Consider the following 20,557-nt stretch of genomic DNA (forward strand, 5'->3'; position numbering starts at 1 on the left):
CAAGCACTCAAGAAGCATCTGATGTCATAACTGAAAAATAAATGATCTCATATTACCCAAAATAATTTCTAATTGTCCAAATAATACATTTGTAACCCAACTAATACAATCTAAAACCTAAGTATTTCACTCCACAAAAACTGATTAAAACAGCATTATACGGGCTCCTGGGTGGCTCAGTCATTAAGCGCCTGCCTTTAGCTCAGGTCACAATCCCAAGGTGCTGGGATCGAGGCCCTCATCAGGCTCCCTGCTCAGCGGGGACTCTGCTTCTCTCTCTCCCATTCCCCCTGCTTGTGTTCTCTCGATGTCTGTCAAATAAAGAAATAAAATCTTAAAAAAAAAAACCAAAACAGCATTATACATCCTCTGAGCGACTACTTGTACAGTACTTTCAAAATGTATAAGTCACACTGAAGTCCAAGTACCATTTAGATCTATCCTGCAGAAATTTTGAGCCCCCAGGACCCAGCTGCTAAAATGAACAATGGCCAAAGGACACCTGACATTCTTTGCGGTGCAAACAGAAACAGAGAGTCTCAAAGTCAATAGCAGGGAATTATGGGAATTACACAGTTTGAGTGGCTTTTATTGTATAGCCAAATATGAGGGGACTTAGCTATTCTGCATACTAAGGTCCACAGGTTTAACAATGCTGATTCAAAGTTCTACAAAGGTTTAAAATATTTAACAGTAGAAAATTTCTATTTCTAAAAAAAGTACTAAGAAGAGATAGAACTAATTCTATTAAGAAATATTTGCATTATATAATAATGCTTTTTCCCTGTAAGTAAAAAGTTACCAGAACTAAGCGCCACCAAGCAAATGTTCAATTCATAGAAAGCACTGATACTTTGAACATATACAGAGAAGAAAAAAAAAATCCAATACTTGAATTAAATGAAATGTTCCACTGGCTTCAAATTTAAAATTTTAGTAGGGTTTATTAGGTATATTTTCCTCCCATTAATACAGCATATGTAGTAAAGATTCAGTTTTTAGTAAATTTCAATCTTCGAGACCAACGGCCTTAATCTTTGATTGATTTTCTAAATTCTCCACAATATCTTTCAGATAATCTTCATCTTTTAAAAAATATACATATAATTCTCTTTCCATTAGATGCAGTTTATTAGATGCCAAAATTTTTCTTTTTGTCTTCACATCAGCAAGAATATCAGTAAGATGATGATTTAGCTTATTCAGTTGGGATTCAACTTGATGAAACTGCTCTGTTAACTCCTAAAAGGAAAATAAAAATGGTTTTACAACAAAAGCTCTATTTGTAATAGCAATTACAAATTTAAAATGTAATTTACATGCAAAAAATCCAAACGATATTGGGGCGCCTGGGTGGCTCAGTCGGTTAAGCATCTGCCTGGTTAAGCATCTGCCTTCGGCGGCTCAGGTCATGATCTCCGGGTCCTGGGATGGAGCCCTGGGTCAGGTACCCTGCTGAGCAGGGAAACTGCTTCTCCCTCTCCCTCTGCTCCTCCCCCAGCTCGTGCTCCCTCCCTCTCTCAAATAAATAAATAAAATCTTTTTTTTTTTTTTTAAGATTTTATTTACCCATTTATTTGACAGAGACAGTGAGAGAGGGAACACAAGCAGGGGGAGGTGGAAAGGAAGAAACAGGCTCCCCACTGATTAGGGAGACCGACGAGGGGCTCGATCCCAGGACGCCAGAAACATGACCCAAGCTGAAGGCAGACGCTCAACAACTGAGCCACCCAGGCGCCGCTAAATAAGTAAAATCTTAAAAAAAAAAAAAATCCAAATGACATAATTATTCCCATGAGTTTAATGATAAATGAACCTCAAAAATCTACAGTATGTTTAATATAAATTCTACGTTAAGATCAATTGCAACAGCTTTTGACAGATAATTTTAAGGGATTCAAAGCAAACTGTTACTCACTGAAGAGTACTTGATATGTAAACTGTTATGCATATTCATACATTCAACAAATATTACTAAATGTCTACCACATGCCAACCACTGTTTTAGAGACCAGAGATAGAAGAACGAACACCATCTTCTTCATGGAGCTTATATTCTACTTAATTGATCAAACGTTTTAGCCTAATCTTGGTCTACTCTAGATAAAAGTGATACTGAGAAAGACTTGAAATGAAGCAATTACCAATAAAAAAGAATCACCTCAGCAAAAATCTCCATTTTTCTTTATTCAGTGTTATAGAAAGCAGAATTATACAGAACACTCAACAACCCCAATTTACCATGTAATCCTTCCGCTCAAGAACCCTGACACGCCACTGCTTCTCCCTCTCCATCTGCCCCCACTCGTGCTAGCTCTCCCTCTCCCTCTCGCTCGCTCAAATAAATAAAATCTTTTTAAAAAGGTTGGGGGAGGTACTGTCTGGGTGGCTCAGTTGGTTAACAATCTGTCTTCAGCTCAGGTCATAATCCCAGGGTCCTGGGTTCCAGCCCCACACTGGGCTCCCTGCTCACTGGGGAGTCTGTGTCTCCCTCTGTCTCTCCCCCCATGCTCATGTTCTCTCTCTCTCTGTCTCAAACGGATAAATAAAATCTTTAAAAAATAGTAATAAAGAAAAAGAACCTAGACATGCCAGACCCTTCACATTTAACATACTGAAATGCCTCACTTCCTAACATTAAAGGCTCTTTATTAACAAGTTTCCATGGCTTTCTAATCAAGTATTCTTTTTTTTTTTTTTAAGATTTTATTTATTTATTTGACAGACAGCCAGCGAGAGAGGGAACACAAGCAGGGAGAACGGGAGAGGAAGAAGCAGGCTCCCAGTGGAAGAGCCTGATGTGGGGCTCGATCCCAGATCGCTGGGATCACGCCCTGAGCTGAAGGCAGACACTTAACGACTGCGCTACCCAGGCGCCCCTCTAATCAAGTATTCTACTTCTGTGTATTTCCAGCCACTATCACCAACGAGAAAATCTATAGCTCTATCTCAGCCTTCTGCACCTTCTCAGCATGGTCCACGAGCATGACAATCACCTGGGGTACTTGTTATGAATGCATATTCCTGTACCCTACTCCACACTAAATTACTCAAACTCCAACAGGCTCCCTGGTGATTCTAATTAACAAGTTCAAGAATGACTGCTTTACACCTGTCATAAATGTCAGTTCCAGAGAGCAGTACTTCTTCAATTACACTTTAACAAAATCAAGTAATACCTACATTAAGTGGTCTCCCCTTGAGGAAAAACTTGGTAAACTGGAATGAGAAACTACAATCTCACCTTCGATTTCAGTACTAAAGATCTGAATAGTTGCTAAAATAATATTCCTACAAATATCAAAAAATATCCTTCATTAACAACAAAAATGCAAATTAAAATTTATACAGATGGAATTTTTATATTTTATATTTATATTTTAGGGAAAAACACTAAATAACAACACCCAGTAGGACTATCATGAAATCACCATACTTTAGTGATTCTAGGATGCAATCTTTCACATTTTAAAATACCTAAAACCCATACCATTTTATAATCAAGAGCAACATGTAATTATTATTAGCCACTCATAAGAAATGCTTTATCACCAACATTTAAGAAAATTTTTTGTGATAAGAACACTTAACATGAGATCTCCCCCTTAACAGATTTTTCAGAGTACAACACAGTACTGTTAACTACCAGCACAACGCTGTATAGCGTATGCACCTTGCGTAACTGAAACTTTCTGTTAACAACCCAGCTCCCACTCTCCAATCCCTGCTAACCACCATTCTACCTCTGCCTCTGTGAGTTTGACTATTTTAGATCTCTGTAAGTGGAATCATACGTTATTTGTCTTTGTGACTGGTTTATTTCACTCAGCATGATTTCCTTAAGGTTCATCCATGTTGTCACCTATTACAGGATTTCTTTTTATTAAGGCTGAATAATACTCTGTGTGTATATATCACATCTTCTTTATCTACTCTCCCACTGGTAGACACTGAAGTTGTTTCCATAACCTGGCTATTAGGAACAGTGCTACAATGGATGTACGAGTGTTAATAATTCTTCAAGATCCTGATTTCAATTCTTTTGTTTAAGCATCCAGAAGCGGAATTACTGGATCATATGGATCATTAAGTTTTTGAGAAAACTCCATACTGTTTTCCACAGTGGCTGCACCATTTTGGACTCCAACCAGCAGTGTACAATTTCTCCACATTCTCATCAACACTTTTTTTTTTTTTAACAATTTTTATTACGTTATGTTAGTCACCATACACTACATCATTAGTTTTTGATGTAGTTGATTTTTTTTTTTTAAGATTTATTTGAAAGAGACAAACTGTGTGCACATGCATAAGTGTATGAGTGGGGGTAGCGCAGAGGGAGAGAATCCTTAAGCAGACTCCCCACTGAGTGCAGAACCTGAAGCAGACCCAGGGCTTGATCCCAGGACCCATGAGATCACAACCTGAACCGAAACCGAGAGTCAGACACTTAACCGACTGAGCCACCCAGGTGCCTCTGATTTTGCTTTTTTGCTACTAGCCACTCTAACAGGTGTAACATGGTATCTCATTGTGGTTTTGATGTGCATTTCCCTGATGATGGATGGCACTGAGCAACTATCCGTATATCTGTTGGCCATTTGTATGTTTTCTTTGGAGAAAGCTCTATTCAAGTCTTTAGCCCATTTTTTAATTGGGTTTAATGTATAGTGTAGAAAAATAAAGACAACAACTTTGAGTCAAAAAATTATATAGAAGAACTGCATGTTAAGTGTGAAGCTTTGAAATACCCTAAAAATTTTAACTGTTATATTTAACTTAATGTGTATATTCAAGACAGATCTGACAAAAATCTATCTGTACCTAAAAGATATCTTCTAGTAAGTATTCAATAAAAATTCTAAATAAGAAAGGTGCTGGGGCGCCTGGGTGGCTCAGTCAGTTAAGCATCTGCCTTCAGCTCAGGTTGTGATCCCAGGGTCCTAGGATCGAGCCCCGCATCTGGCTCCCTGCTCGGTGGGGAGCCTGCTTCTCCCTCTGCCCCTTCCCCTGCTTGTGCTCTTTCTAGCTCTCTCTTGTGTACTCTCTCCAATAAATAAAATCTTAAAAAAAAAAGTATCATGCCAATTTAACAGAGAAAGGTTTTTTTGTTTTTAGCAATTCATAAAATGGTGTACCATATGACCAATGGTGTCTAGTAGACATTTAAATAGTGCTGGTAGCAATTAAACTAGGTGTGACTCCTTGAAAAAGCAGTATGAGAGCATCAAAAGCCAAAAAAAAAAAAAAAAAGTACACACCTAAGAAACCCAATAATCCCACTTCCAAGAATTCATCCAAATGAAAGTATTCAACAACAAAAAGCTACATACACAAGATATAAATATCGTTCAAGAACAAACAAAAATACTATCAAAAAATATTCAACAACGGTGGACTGGTTACAGAAATTACTGTAATATTAATAATTAAAATTACTCAAAGTGAAAATGTTTATTTCATAATGCTAAGTAAAAAGGAAGAATAAAAAAGATGTGTAAGACAAAAAGCACAGTAAGAACAGAAAAGATCATTATGTAATACTAAATGGTTCAATGCACTGCAATTCAAAGCACCAGGATAATAATTCACCACAATTTTAAACTTAGATATACAGCTGAACCCTGAACAATGTGGGAGGGGGGTGGGGAGGTTTAGGGCACCAACTTCCTGTGGAGTCAAAAGTTTGTGTATAAATTTTGACTTCCCCAAAACTTAACCACTGGTAGCCTACTGTTGACATACAGTTGATTAACATATTCTGTGTATGTTGTATCTTATGTGTATTATATACTGTAATCTTACCATAAAGCAAGCTAGAAAAAAGAAAATGTTAAGAAAATTATGAGAAAATACATTTATAATACTGCACTGTATTTATTTATTGAAGAAAATCTGCATACAAGTGGACCCATAAAGTTCAAACCCATGCTGTTCAAGGGCCAACTGTAACTTATAAAAAGATTCAAATATAAAGAAAAAACAGAACTACAATAAATTTTCAAATCTGCCATCATAGGAGGTTTTTATGAAATTAATAGATCTAGAAGACAAAATCAGTTAATCCCTTCAGGCTATTAGTTAGGATGGCTATTACATATTTTTTAAAAAAGGAAAATGACAAGTGTAGGCAAAGATATGGAGAAACTGGAACCCTGTGCACTGAGGGTGAAAATATAAAATGGTGCAGCTGCTGTGTAAGTCAGGCAGTTCCTCAGAAAGTTAAACATAGAATTACCACGTGATCCAGCAATTTCACTCCTAGGTATAAACCCAAAAGAAACAAAAACAGGGACTCAGGTACTTGTACACCAATGTTCACAGCAGCATTATTCACAACAGCCAAAAGGTGGAAACAACCCAAGGGACCATCAACAGATGAACAGATAAACAAAATGTACTACTTACACAAAATAGGGTATTACTCATCCATAAAAAGGAACAATTCTGACACATGCTACAACATGGATAAAACTCAATCATACAAATGTTGTAGGATTTCACCTATATTAGGTACCTAGAGCAGGCAAATTCACTGAGACAGAAAGTGGGATAGAAGTTATCAGGGGCTGGGGAGGAAGGAGAGAAAAGTTACTGTTTATTGTTTAATGTTTCTATTTGGGATGATGAAAAAGCTCTGGAAATGTATAGTGGTCGTGGTTCCGCAATATATGAATGTACTTTTGTATTTAATGCCCCTGAATTGTACACTTAAAAATGGTTAAAACTATAATTTTACATTTTCTATATTTCACCACAATAAAGACATTATTTAAAAAAATTAATCACAAGCGTTCCTGTTCCAAGGAAAGGTAGGCTAGTTATCCAAATCAATCCTCCCACAAGAAAAAAATGTAAAAGGCTAAATGAAATATTTTTAAAAATCAAGCAAAACAAAAGCTTCCTAAAAGCAATGAAGAGACAAAACATTCAAAGGAACTATAAATCCATAAAACATCCCAGACTGGTACGGCAGTCCAGGAGCAGCTTTACTCCAGGGCAACTGCCAATCTTGAAAAATTAGAACCTATGATTCTTGAGACTCATGAGATGAGTGGGAGAAAAATCAAAATCCAAGGTCCACAGGAAGTGGGAAGTCAAATGGGAGAGCATCTTCATAATAAGCCAAGGACTCACAGGACACTAACAATCTTAAGATCAGAATGGTCCAGAAGTGGAAGAGCCCCTGGATAGAATTACAGGCCGGACAGGAATCACCTGGGTCTTCCAAAAGACTCTTAGACTTAACCCAGTTCAAGATTCACAACTGGTACTGCTCACAGTATCTAACAAAAGACACATGAAGGCAAAAAGCACTTAAGGATCACTTCTTTCATAATAAGAAGCTCCCTTCACCAGAAAGAGAGGGATTTTATTTTTATTGTATGCTTCAGTAAACGGTGATGGGACACTTTGTTTATAGGGAAAAAAAAAAAACAATAAAACTAGAACTCTACCTCATAGCACACACGTAAGGGCACCTGGGTGGGTCAGTTGGTTAAGCATCTGCCTTCAGCTCAGGTCATGATCCCAGGGTCCTGGGATCGAGTCCCACATCAGGGTCCCTGCTCAGCTGGGACTCTGCTTCTCCCTCTACCCCTCCCCCCTGCTCGCAATCTCTCTCTCTCAAATAAATAAATAAAACCTAAAAATAAATAAACTCCTGATAAAGAACTAAAAATCAACAGCATAACTTTAGGGTAAACTAAAAAGGACTATATTATGTTAAGAGCAAACCTTAACAAGATAGGAAAAACAAGATATAAAAAAATGCCAAAACACAGAGTAATAAACTACATAAAAATTAAAACGCTGAAAAAAAGCTGAAAACAAAGAAAGTAAAAAAGACAAGCTACAAATAGAAAGTAACTATATATAACACACACAACTGACAAAGAATTGGCACTTGAAATATATAAACTCCTACAAATAAAATTTTTAAAGATTTTATGTATTTTAGAGAGAGAGCATGCACGCGTGAGTGCAGGGAGGGGCAGAAGGCGAGGGAGAATCTCAAGCAGACCCCAAGGTGAGCACAGAGCCCAACGTGGGCCTCAATCTCACGACCCTATGATCAGGCTGCCGATTCTTGGTTTTGCTCAGGTCCTGATCTCAGGGTTGTGAGGGCTCCATGCTCAGCACACAGTCTACTTAAGACTCTCTCTTCTCTGCCCCTACTGACACCCCCCGCCCAACTGCGCCAGCGAGTACTCCCTCTCTCTCTCAAATAAATAAATCTTCAAAAAAAAAAAAAAAAAAAAGGAACCTAAAAATGGGCACAAGAGATGAATAAGGAATTCTCATTAAAAGATGAATGCCCAGTAAACAACTGAAAGAGGCCTCAATCTCAGTAATCAGCTGAAAGGGGCCTCAACCTACTTAATAATCAGGGAAATGCAAATTACAACCTGTAACAGATGCTATTTTACATCCACAGATTGAGAGAAATTTATAAATCAGAGAATGTTATGTGATGAAAAGGATACGGACATATAGAATCTCTTTGACACCGCTGATGTAATTTGGTACACCCACTTTGGAAAACAATTTGATGTACCCTGAAAACTGAACCTGTGACACAGCAATTCCACTCCTCGGTGAGTGTGCGTGCGTGCACACGTGCGCAGCTAGCTGTGAGACATACAGTAAGACCATCCACAGCAATATAATCTACAACAGCAAAAACTGAAAGTAACTTAGGTGTCTGTCAACATAACAGATAATTAAGTTATGGAATTTCATAAAATGGAATACTAACTACATAAAAGAGAAAACTACAGGAGCACCTGGGTGGCTCAGTTAAGTGTCAGACTCTTGATTTTGGCTCAAGGCATGATCTCATGGGTTGTGAGACTGAGCCCCAGGTTGGGCTCCGAGCTCAGGGGAGAGTCTGCTTGAGATTCTCTCCCTCTCCTTCTGCCCCTCTCTGCACGTGTGGTCTCTCTCAAATAAATAAATAAAATAACAAAAACAAAAAAAGAAAACTATAAATGAGCTAGAGCTTTACATGTAGCAACATGGATGACTCTCAATATCTTAATATTAATCAACAAGCAAGTTACTAAAAAATATATACAAGACACCATGTACATAAACTTCAAAAACATAAAACTAAACAATATACACTTTAGCAGAGCACCTGGGTGGCTCAGTCAGTTAAGTGTCTGATTTTGGCTCAGGTCGTGATCCCACGGTCCTGGGATGGAGCCCCATGCCCATGTCAGGGCTCCCTGCTCAGTGGGGAGTCTGCTTCTCCCGCTCCCGCTCATGCTCATGCTCTCTCTCAAATAAATAAATAAAATCTTAAAAAAAAAAAAAAAATACACACACACACACAGAGTCTCGGGGGGCCTGGGTGGCTCAGTTGTTAAGCGTCTGCCTTCGGCTCAGGTCGTGGTCCCAGGGTCCTGGGATAGAGCCCCACATCAGGCTCCATGCTCAGCAGGAAGCCTGCCTCTTCCTCTCCCACTCCCCCTGCTTGTATTCCCTCTCTTGCTGTCTCTCTGTCAAATAAATAAAATCTTAAAAAGAAAATACAGTCTAGGAATATATATGTGTAATAAAAGTATAAATAAAAGCAAGCAAATGATACAATTAAGTGCAGTTCTCCTTGATGAAGGAAAGGAAATGCTATTAGGAGAAGCAAGCTGTCACAGAGCACTTCAAAGATAATAGCCCTCTATTTGTTGAGACAGGTAAAATACAGGGGTGGTTTGATTTTTCTTTAAATTCTTAGAGTAAACATTACATATCCTTTCATGTCTGAAATATTTTGTAAGTTCTTAAAATTCTGTGTACATTGATCAAAACCATCTGAAAAATATACTTACATGAGGACAAAAACTAGGATATAAAAAAATAAACTTATAGTAGGGCAATAGCATTTGCGGTAGTATTTTCCTCATGTTAACATTTTCTTTAGTATCTTTTACAACAAACATTTTTTTACAGCATTTTCAGTTACTATGGCGAACACCTACCTGATCACTAAGCAAAAGCTGATTTCCTCCTTGATACAAAGTATCACAAAGCATGTCCACATCATTATTCAGTTTGGACAGAAAGAAAGAACGTTCTTGAGTAGGTACTGCCAACTGATCTTGTACTAAAGAAATATCCTTTTTTAATTTCTCAGCCACCTCCTCCAGGTTTCCATGGGTTATAAACAATTCCTTTTTCTTATTCTCTCCTTCTAGAAGTTGATAAAGCCTAAAATGTGAAAATAAAAATTACAGGAGAAAATTCGCAAATCAGTACAATTTTCAAAATTATAATCCACTGTATTGGGCATCTTCGGGGATATGTAACAGATTAAAAATATTAAACTGGAAAAAAACTAATCTATCTGCTGTTAAATCCAGCAACCAAAAACATTCCAGCTAAAATACTATCTCATTACAGGGCACCTGGGTGGCTCAGTCAGTTAAGCATCTGCCTTTGGCTCAGGTCATGATGCCGGGGGTCCTGGGATCCAGTTCTGCATCAGGCTCCCTGCTCAGCGGGGAGTCTGCTTCTCCTTCTCCCTCTACCCTTACCCCTTGCTCATGGTCCCTCTCTCCCTCCCTCTCTCTCTCTCTCTCTCCCTCAAACAATCTTTAACAAATATATATAAGAAAAATAAAATACTATCTCATTACAGAAATATATATTGTAATTACTGTATCTGCTTTCCACTTTCTCATCCCCCAAATTTTAAATATATTTTTTAATTTTTAACTGCCATTACCCTACTTCAAACAAAGTGTGTTTTAGAGATACCGCCCAAGAAAACATTTCTTTCAAAGAATATAAGTATGATATAGCAGAAATAGCAACGAACTTGAAATAGAAGACCCAGGTCTTTGTTCTGGCTGTCTTTTGATACCTGGGTCAAGTCAACCTCTGAGACTAAACTTTTCACGTCACATACCTATCGTTATAGGATGGTAGTGGATTTAAAAGAGAAAAATTGAAAATAAACTATAAAATGTAAAAAAAAAAAAGTAAACAATAAAGAGCTACAGAAATCATAAACTTGCTACTCCAGTCTTATCCATATTTGACTGTCGAATTAAATTCCTAATGAGCCATTAGGCCACTTTAACACTTCAAATATTAATGGCAGAAAATCCTGTGGAACAAATGGAAAAATGTGAAGTAGCATTTTCTACATACTTCTGACAAAAACGGTTTGTTCTTTTTCTTCAATTTCAAAAATATGTATTTTTTTATTATTTTAATTATTTTAACAAGTTGCAACAGACTTCATAAAACTGGTTCAAGTCCAAGGCTGCCAATTTTGTTTTTCTGGGACGTGACTACACAATTTCAGGGGGTAACCTTTCTTAGCTCATGATGTCAATGTTACCCTTTCCATGCCCCTCACCTCATTAATAAGAAAAAAAAAAGGAGGGACACCTGGGTGGCTCAAGCAATTAAGCGTCTGCCTTTGGCTCAGGTCCTGATCCCAGGGTCCTGGGATCAAGCCCCTCGTTGGGCTTCACGTTGGGCTCCCTGCTCAGAAGGGAGTCTGCTTCTCCCTCTCCTTCTCCCTCTGCCCCTCCACCTGCTCGTGCTGGCTCTCTCCTTCTCTCAAATAAATAAAATCTTTAAAATAAACAAACAAAAAAAGGATTAGATGATTTTCCTCTAGCACTAGAGAAAAATCAGGAGTAGGATCCACATTTTTGAGGCCTTTGACTACTTTGGTCCTCCAATTTTAGTATTTCTATACCATCAATTGCTTACACAATAGAATCTCGCTGATTAACCTGACAAGAAACAGTTTTCTCCTCTCTCTGCTGACACCTTTTCCAAATGCAATCAGTTGTCTGCCTAGCAATACTATGACTACACACCAAGCTGTACTCAAACTCCTTGTAGTTAAAACTCCTGCCTCAATCTCAAATAAGGCATCTTAATAATGGTTCCTAAAGGTGAATAAGACCTTGTATACATTCATTCCTCCAACCCATCCACCTTAGCTCTAAAACAGCTACTTCCAGATTTAACATGAAGGGAAAAGGGAGCAAAATATTCAGTAGGAAAGACTCATATACAAGAAAAACGAAAGAAGAGAACTGAGGGCCAAAAATTGAGTGCAGGGGTGTCTGGGTTAAGGTCAGTCAGTTAAGGGAGAAAAATATTCAAAAGGGAAGAGTCATATATACAAGAAAAGTGAAAGAAGAAAATAGAGGGCCAAAAATTGAGTGCAGGTGCGCCTGGGTTAAGGTAAGTTGGTTAAGCATCTGCCTTGCTCAGGTCATAATTCCAGGGTCCTGGGATCGAGCCTCCTATCAGGCTCCCTGCTCCGCAGGGAGTCTGCTTCTCCCTCTCCCTCTCCCTGTCAAATAAATAAATAAAATCTTAAAAAAACAAAACAAAATAGCAAAAAAACACCAAAAACAAAACACAAAAAACCCCAAAAAACAGAGTGCAAAGAATGTTTTAAACTTCCACAATATTAGTTCAAATTCTCTACAATATTTTACAAAAACCAAAACAATTACTGAAGAAACAAAGATGCATACCTATGAGTAGAAAAGTCCCTGGTATCGATGGTACTCCTTGGATTTATCTGCTGAGATACTGATGGGTCTGTCAGCATTTCTAATCGCTGGTGGAGCATCGTATTACTCTCACTAAGTTCTTGAACCAAATTTTCAAGCTGACGATATATGTCCCAATGCTTTCTCAATTCAATTTCATATGATAACTGTAGAAGTTCAAAAGATGCCTTTTGCTTTATCAATTGATTTAAAACTAACTCTTGTCTTGCTGTGTAATAGTCTTGTTTAGCAATCTGTAGATCAAAATCTCCCTTTACAACTGGCATATTCAATAACTGGGCATTCTCTTTTATCACAGCAGGCAAACTTTGATCTTTTATATGAGAGATTTGTTCTTCCAGTTTCAGAATCTCACTGTTCAAGTTAGAAATTTTAGCATCCAAATTATCTTTGCCAGGAGCCTACACAGAAAAAGCAATTACATTTAAAGCAGTAAGTATAAAGTTGAAATAGTTTTAAAATTATTTTTACTTTCCATTTTAGGTTATCAGGTAACGTGCTAATAAAAACTAATTTCATATGAACAAAAGCCAAAATCAGTTTAAAAAAGGAAAACCACAGACTAAGCCAAAGGTAAATTGCTCAGTTTTAATGCTATTACTACCACATATAAACAGTAATGGCTACCAAAACAGATATCTTGTCATGCTTTTCTTGGCGCACTACTCACTGAATGCAAATGTACACTATTTAAGTTTTTCTTAAAAATAAAATAGTCCCAGTAGTTATTCTTCTAGTCCGTCAGCTGAGTTTAGCACTTGTAAAGAGTGACAGAACTTCACGCATTATCCCAAAGTTTTTGTCAGTTATAGGAACTAACTTGGTGCTGATATTCAGTTTCAGCTGTAGTGGTTTTTATTACCAAGAAGGCTAGCTTTCCGAAAGTGCAGATGGAGATGTGCACCACATCTGTACATTCTCCACAAAAAAAAATCAGGGTTTCAGTCCATTGACCTGACTTCATTAGCACCAAACAAGGAGCAAACAGGGCAGAACACCTGTAACAAAGCAATAAGGCTCTACCCATACAACATAAAAGAGGGAATTTCAGTGTCCTCTGAGTCTAAACCAACAGAAATTTCAAATTCAGAAAACGTACTTTTGTTTAAAATTAGCTAATGTGATTGGGTATTAATTAGCATTTCTGCCGTCTAATGATATGAATAGATGATCTATTTGTAAGAAACACTGACACACATCAAAACCAACCACTGAAAAAACAGAAAAGAAAATTACTTGTTTCATCCCCCTTTCTAAAGTACTTTAATATTTATGTATCTTCCAATACGAACAACAATTACTGTAAGAATCCAGTCTCATTTCTCATGTTTACCTTGCTAGTGAGGCTATGAAGATTCTCCTCTGCCCACTGTATACTTGACTTCATGCTCGAATTACTTGCTTTCAAGTGAATTAACTCATGTTGAGCACAAACGTAGGCTAGCTGCAGCCTAGCCATCTCTAGCCGTCTCTCCTCAAGGATTTCTTGATTATCACAAATAGATGGTGCTTGTATATCTAAAAGTTGAAAATTTTCTTCATTTGAACTCTCAACTACTTCATGTATACCCGGAAAGAACTGTTTTTTGGTATATAAAGTTAATGCTGCTGTACTTTGCTCTTCCTGGCTTAGATATTTTTCCAAGGAAAACTGAGAGAAAAACACTAGTGGATTTGTCCCTTGATCCAAATTAGAATGTCTGAAGAACGTCATCAATTTAGCAACTCCATCAGTAAGAGCTTGAAGTTCATTATTTATCTTAGTATTCATAGAATTTAGAAATCCTTGACTCTGCTTCAGGCTTTTAGTGGCTGCTTCTTCTTTACTATTTAACCTCAGAGATTTGTGGCTTGTTACTGAAGCCATCAACTGGCATTTATTACGTCGCTGAATTTTTAGGTTCTTTAATTTCTGCAGAGTTTGAACCTCAATCTCTAATTTCTCTAGCTCTTTGTCATCCGGGGTAGATGCCTTCAAATCAGAAGTTTTACAGGTTTTAAGAACTTCATCCAGTGCTGCTCCTTCTAGGATGGGCTTGCCTGATTTTTGAAGAATGCTAAAAGCTTCCAATTCTTCTCCAGACAAAACATTCTGTTCATTCACATTCCCACAAAACCACTTCAGAAATGATTCATCTTCAACAGTCTCAAACAACCAGTCAAAATCTTCCCCATTAAGAGTATCAGCTTTGGGATAACTGATTTTTTTTAATGTTTCCACAAACTCTTTTCCACAACTCATGGTTTAAGCACCCAATTTCTTTGTAATAGATATGGGTTTATGGTGTTGATATTTAGAAAATAAACCCAAATACAAACAAAATTAATTTTATGTTAAGTTCATAGAGAAGAGAAAAAATACTTTTAGAATCTGACTTCTCCTAGGGGAGGAAAAACAAGTATTAGACCATAAATGAACTGTATCTGTAAAAGAACGATACAGATAAATATCACAGAATATGTGGGAACCATCTAACCCAGAGATAGTTACAGCTGAAATGTTTGATGAAGATAAACAAAACAAACAATTAGGGTATCACTGAGAACACTGCAAAAATAATGAAAACCTAATTAGCAAGAAAATCTTTCCAAAGATAGTCATTAAAAATACATTGTATCTTACAGAGCAGATCAGTTCATTCATTCAGTTTTCAACTCAAAATAAATGTATCTAAACCAGTCCAAGCCAGCCCGTGGCTAAACAGCCTCTTCACCCCACCCCTCGTTCCTAAGTAAGAAAAGAGAAACACGGTAATGTTCTAGAGAAAGAGTCAACAAAATGTTTACCTCCACGACTCAATCAGCATCCGCCATTCACACAGGAATCACTGTCCAGAGACATCAACCTAGTGCAGGCAGCATCAGGCTTAAGATTTAAGAACCGCCCTCAGACTGATCTTAAAAAGTTCTCAACATAAGAGAAAAATGTCACGCTGTACGGTGATGGTGGTTAAGACCAAATGCGGTACCCATTTCGCAAAGTACAAAAATGTCAGGTCATTACGCCGTGCACCCAACACTAATACAACGGTGTATCTCAACTATACTTCAAAACCAAAAACTAAAGCAAAATAACCCCAAAATCCGAGTACCCGCCACTTCAGAAGTGCCAAAGAACTAAACAGAAAATAGTCAAAACACGTGCGGCATTTGCTGCTTTGCAACCAACGCACCGCCGAACCACCCACGGTGACCTCCCTTAAGGGAACTCCACGGACCGTGACCGGCCGCACATACACACGTGCCACACGGACGCCACCCGCAAATGCCACCAAACTGCCGTTAAAGGCGAACTGCAAAGACCCCAGACCCGCGCGGCTGACTGTGGAGCTCGTCTCAACCGCGCGAGACCACCCGCCGGCAGGCCCCTGCCCGCGTCTCAGCTGCGCTAGACCACCGCCCGCAGGCCCCGCCCCCGCCCCCGCCCGCGTCTCAGCCGCGCGAGACGACCCGCCCGCAGCTCCGCCCCCCGTCCGGGAGGACCCGCCCGCGGCCCTTCCCCGCCCCCCTCCCGGACTACCCGCATCAGCCCCGCCCCCACCGGGCGGCCCCTCACTCACCCGCACCGCGCTCCCCGCTGATGCCCACCTCCCACTTGCATTCGCACTCCCCACCCTCGCCCTCGCCCGTGGCTCCAAGGCCTGCGGACCCCGACTGCGCCGCGCGGCCAGCTACTCGCGCGCCTGAAAGGAGTCCCCAGGGGTGCCTCGAAAGCAGAGGCAGCTGGAGGCTCGGAGGCGCTCCCACAGCCCCAGGTCCCGGAACGGAGAGGCCGGCGCCATTCACCTCTAGAAGCTCCGTTCGCGCCCCTCAGAAGCCCGCCGCCGCGCTCCGCGCCTCGCACTGCCTCACGGGAGCGCTGCCACCGCGCGCGCGCAGAGGGCAGAAGCAAGGCCGTGGCGTCACCGTCTGCGCAGGCGTGGCGTCGGAAGAGGCGGGCCTGGCGAGGAGGGACTTTGGGGCGGAGCTGAGCACGGCGCCGTGCCTGACGTCAACCGGTGGGGGCGAGCTGGTTGGCTTCCTGCCGCGGGGGCGGGGCCGGGGGGCTCCGGGCGGGGTGGGGGATCTTAGGTGACGGTCTGGTGTAAGCGGTCTGCGTCCTGCGGCGGTGCGCGGGCCCCAGATGAGCTCCTTGGCTCAGGCTGGCTCTTGGTCCTGCGCTCCGGGTCCCCAGATCCCCACCCTCTAACGAGGCCGTTTTCAGGGAAAGTCAGCTGCGATCAGGAGCTCGCCTGGTCGCGGCCCGGGGCCGCACGGCCGGTGGGCTCTGCACCGGCAGGACCGGTTTCAGGGAGCGCGCCCCCTCGACAAGTCCTGGGAGCCAACGAGCTCCGGACCCCCACCGAGCCTAGCAGCGTCTGGTGCGTCTTTGGACTCAGCTGTCATTACTCGCTTTACAAGCTTTTGCGTTGAACGTTATTTTGCAAAGCACGCAAGCCCCAAGCCCTCAACTGACCACGAAGCAAAAGATGACTTCCTCCCCAATCCCATTTTCAAAGTACAACTTTTTTTTAAAAAAAGATTTTATTCATTTATTTGAGAGACAGAGAGCACGAGCGGGGAGAGGGAGAGGCAGAGGGAGAAGCAGACTCCCTGCAGAGCAGGGAGCCCGATGGGGGGCTCCATCTGGGGACCCTGGGATCATGACCTGAGCCAAAGGCAGACGCTTAACAGACTGAGCCACCCACGCGCCCCTCAAAATAGAACTTTTTAAAAAGTGAAAAATATAGGAACTTACCTGCTATGTGTGGAAGAGGTATGTAAGTCAAGAGGGAACACTGTTTCCAAGGAGGGTGCCAGACCCAGGACATGGGTGCTCAGTCCATGAGCGGGAGACAGCTGCGGTGAAGCTGCGCAGTCCCGCCCAGCTCGCCCGTGCCCTACAGCTCAGAGCGGCCACACTTGCAGAGTTGCCCTTGGTATCCAGCAGTGGTTGCCCGCATCCCCATCGGACTGAGTCCTTCGCTCTCACCGGTCTTCTACAGACTCAGATGTACATGTGCGGGGGTTTGGGCCCTGTCCTTACTCCATAGCCAGGTCTTCCTCCACCCCCAGCATCCAATGACCGGAAGGCGGCTTGTCAGAGACGAGCTAGTCTCGTGTGACAGTGGGAGGGCAGAAGTCTTTCTGGATAATTATTCTCAATATTTTTACCCGGAGGAAAAAAATGGTCTAAGGCAGAAATCACGGATTCATCTTGAGTGGAAGATACTTATTAATCCTTCATTCGTTTTACTTTTTAATTTTCCTGTTCTAAAAGACAATAAAGCCTAAAATGACCTGAAAAGCAAACATTACAGGGGAAAAGATTCACAGATTGGTACCCCTGCCTGAAACAAGGTGGGGCTGGACCAGGGAGGAGACAGTCCTGCTGGTGAGCTGGGAGGCAAGGTTGGAGCCCATGGACCAGGAGGACTCCCTTGGCCACTGGCCCTGGGGGCGGGGATGGGGACTCATGCCCCCCTCCCCTAGGAGCTGAGCCGGCTGGGAGGGAGGAAGTTGAGGCTGTGCAGACAGCGTCTTCAGGACATTTTGCTGAGGAGGCAAAGATTGAGGGAAAGAGAGGAGCAGAATGACACGAGATGAGGGGGTGGGAATGTGGGGTAGGGTAGGGGGAGGGTTTGGGTTTGTTTTGTTTTCAGATGAGAGGAACTTGGGGATGTTTATAGACTGTGAAGAGGAACTCGGAAAAGAGGAGAAGAAAGAAAAGGGGCTGCTTTTTGGAAAGATCCTCCGTGGGACTGGAGGGTAAGGGACAGGAGGATGAAGGCATAGGGAGCTATTCTAGAATCCCACATTTCCTTGCGACCCCTGGGTCATTTCCTGAGCCCACAAATTCTCCGTATGATTTTGAATTGCTGACCATGGTTATTTGTTTGAAAGATATTTATGGGGCCAAAGAAAGAGGCCATAAAAACGTAAAGTAGGAATCACAATGTTATTAGCTCCCAGAGTACAAACAACACACAACAGGTTTAATCATGCAGCCCCCAGAAGCTGTCTCCGAAAACTCGATTTATTAGGGCATTCCTGCGCTTCAGGTTGCGTTTGGGATTTAAAAGGCAAACAGGCTACACTCATTTCCAAGACAAGGTTTCTTTCCTCCAATCAAAATCATTCGGGGTCTTAGGGGGTCCTTACAGGGTCAAAAGATGAAGGGAGCCCACAGGTGAGGCTTCGGCAAGGAAGCCCGTGAGGAGGCCATGCGCTCAGCCTCCTGGCACAGCTGCAAGCCGCAAGCGGGCTCGCTGATTGCGTTTTCTCTTCTCCTTCCTGTAGGAATCTTTTTTTCTCCTGCTGATACTAGAAGTATTTTAGGTTCTGGACAATATGTTTTTAGATATGTCTAACTGGAAGTCTGATGTTAAAGATAATTTATTCCTAGATTCAGTTTTCGGTACTGGCAGAACTCCATTCTTCAAGCAATGAGAGGAGTAGGGGGCTTTTCCAGGCAGAGGAGTGACATTCTCAGTGACAAAAGTGACAAAGAGGTGGCCACAGACTGATGCAGGGAGGAGCAAGCTGGCTCCTAGAGGGGCAGAGAGCTGCCTTAAGGGCAGAACCCTGAGCCAGGAGGAGCCAGGAGGGCCAGAGACCAGAGACAGGGTGACTCTCAACTTCCAGCTGAGCAAGGACGTGACACTTCTATTTCTTACTATTACTCCTGCCTAGTCAGAAGATAGCAGAGGGTATTGAGGAAGAAGTTGGGAAGAAAGTGACTCTGTCGTCCATCACGTTGATATTCATGTAACAGAAGTAAAAACTCAGGAGCAGGTTGGGGTCAGCAAGATAGTTTGATTGGGGATGGGAAGAGTTTGGGGTAAGAGCGCTCAGAGGAAGAGGGCAGCGAGGACCTGGTAGGGGGGCTCAGGGTCTCGTGAAGGGCCTGAAGACAGGCGGAGGAGGTAGTTGAGAGCCACTTTGAACTAAACGGGCAAGAGGGATAATCCCGTTTACATTCTGGAAAGATCTTCATGCAGCTAGCATGCACTGGGGGCCTGGCCCAGCTAGGGACTGGGAATGGAGGAAAGGAAACGGCATGAAGAGTGCCTTCCCTCCCAGTTTTGGGGGCCATAATCCTGACAGAGTGTAATGGGAAGGGGCATAGGAGCAGGTCACAGAGCTGAGCTTGGAGGTGGAGGGCTGGCGAGGGAAGCAACGGTGAGAGTAGAAAGCAAGCACTGAAGGTCCAGGAGCAGATGGGAAGAAAGCAGGCAACTGGGATTCATTCTGAAGGCCGTGGGGTGGGGGTGGGGGTGGGGGAGCAAAAAGACCACCTGAGGTCCTTCTGCCTGCCAAGAAGAGCTTGGGCAGGAGGGCTGACCTGGAGGCAGGTGTCCCCCTTGAGGGGTGCTGCCTGTAATCCAGGCTGAATATGGAGATGTAATCTGGTGGCGGGAGGGTTTTCCCTGAGGACCGGAGTCTGGTTCCAGGCCCTCCAGGTTCAGTGGGTGACTTGGTGACCTTCTCTGAGCCTCCATTTTCTGTCTCTGAGCTGGGCCCAGCATGAGGACAGCAGGCTGTAACTTCACAGAGTGCTTAGCACAGTTGCTGGAGGCCTTGTGAGGTCCGTGAAAGGTGGTGGTGAATTGAAGTCCTAGCAATATTTGGAATTCAAAAGCTGTTCCTTTACAGTCACACCCCAAGCCCCAGCTGCATTCCCAGTAGGAATTCCCTTATTTTCCAGACATGCTCCCAGGTTCAAGAGGAGAGTGCTACTGCCTGCTGGGAGAAGGAGGAGGGACCCAGATTCCTCCCAGAGCCCCCTGCAGGTCCTCTCCCAGACACCCCAGAACTTGCTGGAGGGATTCACTGAGCCATCTCCAGTGTGCCATGGTGCCCCGTCGGCCGAGGTGGGGGGGGGGGGGGCAGGAGAGTCCTGTTCTGGCTACCCACCTCCCCATTACCCGAGCATTTTGTCCCCTAGTTGCCTTGCCCTGGGGCCACACCATTTCACATCCCCACCCTGCACAGCAGCAGACAGAGGCCATGCCCGGGACATTCTGGGG

The 20,557-nt window shown here is 42.2% G+C and overlaps 2 protein-coding genes across 3 annotated transcripts in view; both read right to left on the minus strand.

The window, feature by feature from the left end:
- POLN (DNA polymerase nu) overlaps window positions 1-16,408 on the minus strand; it is a 158,957-nt gene extending 142,549 nt beyond the window's left edge. The window contains exon 1 of the mRNA XM_057309675.1: window positions 16,335-16,408. The gene's annotated coding sequence lies outside the window, so the exon portion shown is untranslated. The remainder of the gene's footprint in view (window positions 1-16,334) is intronic.
- On the minus strand, window positions 925-16,419 carry HAUS3 (HAUS augmin like complex subunit 3). Of its 2 annotated transcripts, XM_057309676.1 has the most exons (6): window positions 16,335-16,419; window positions 15,336-15,394; window positions 13,882-14,929; window positions 12,510-12,949; window positions 9,981-10,209; window positions 925-1,242 (listed from the first exon to the last, which is right to left on the minus strand). In XM_057309676.1, the coding sequence occupies exons 3-6, from the start codon at window positions 14,788-14,790 to the stop codon at window positions 1,009-1,011; spliced, it is 1,812 nt and encodes a 603-aa protein (XP_057165659.1). In that variant the 5' UTR covers window positions 14,791-14,929; window positions 15,336-15,394; window positions 16,335-16,419; the 3' UTR covers window positions 925-1,008. The 2 variants fall into 2 exon arrangements, with proteins under 2 accessions (XP_057165659.1, XP_044235316.2); XM_044379381.3 differs by lacking the exon at window positions 15,336-15,394 and having other exon boundaries at window positions 16,335-16,415.
- Window positions 16,420-20,557: the final 4,138 nt, after the last annotated feature.

The sequence above is a fragment of the Ursus arctos genome, unplaced genomic scaffold (genome assembly GCF_023065955.2).
Source record: "Ursus arctos isolate Adak ecotype North America unplaced genomic scaffold, UrsArc2.0 scaffold_9, whole genome shotgun sequence".
Classification (NCBI taxonomy): Eukaryota; Metazoa; Chordata; class Mammalia; order Carnivora; family Ursidae; genus Ursus; species Ursus arctos.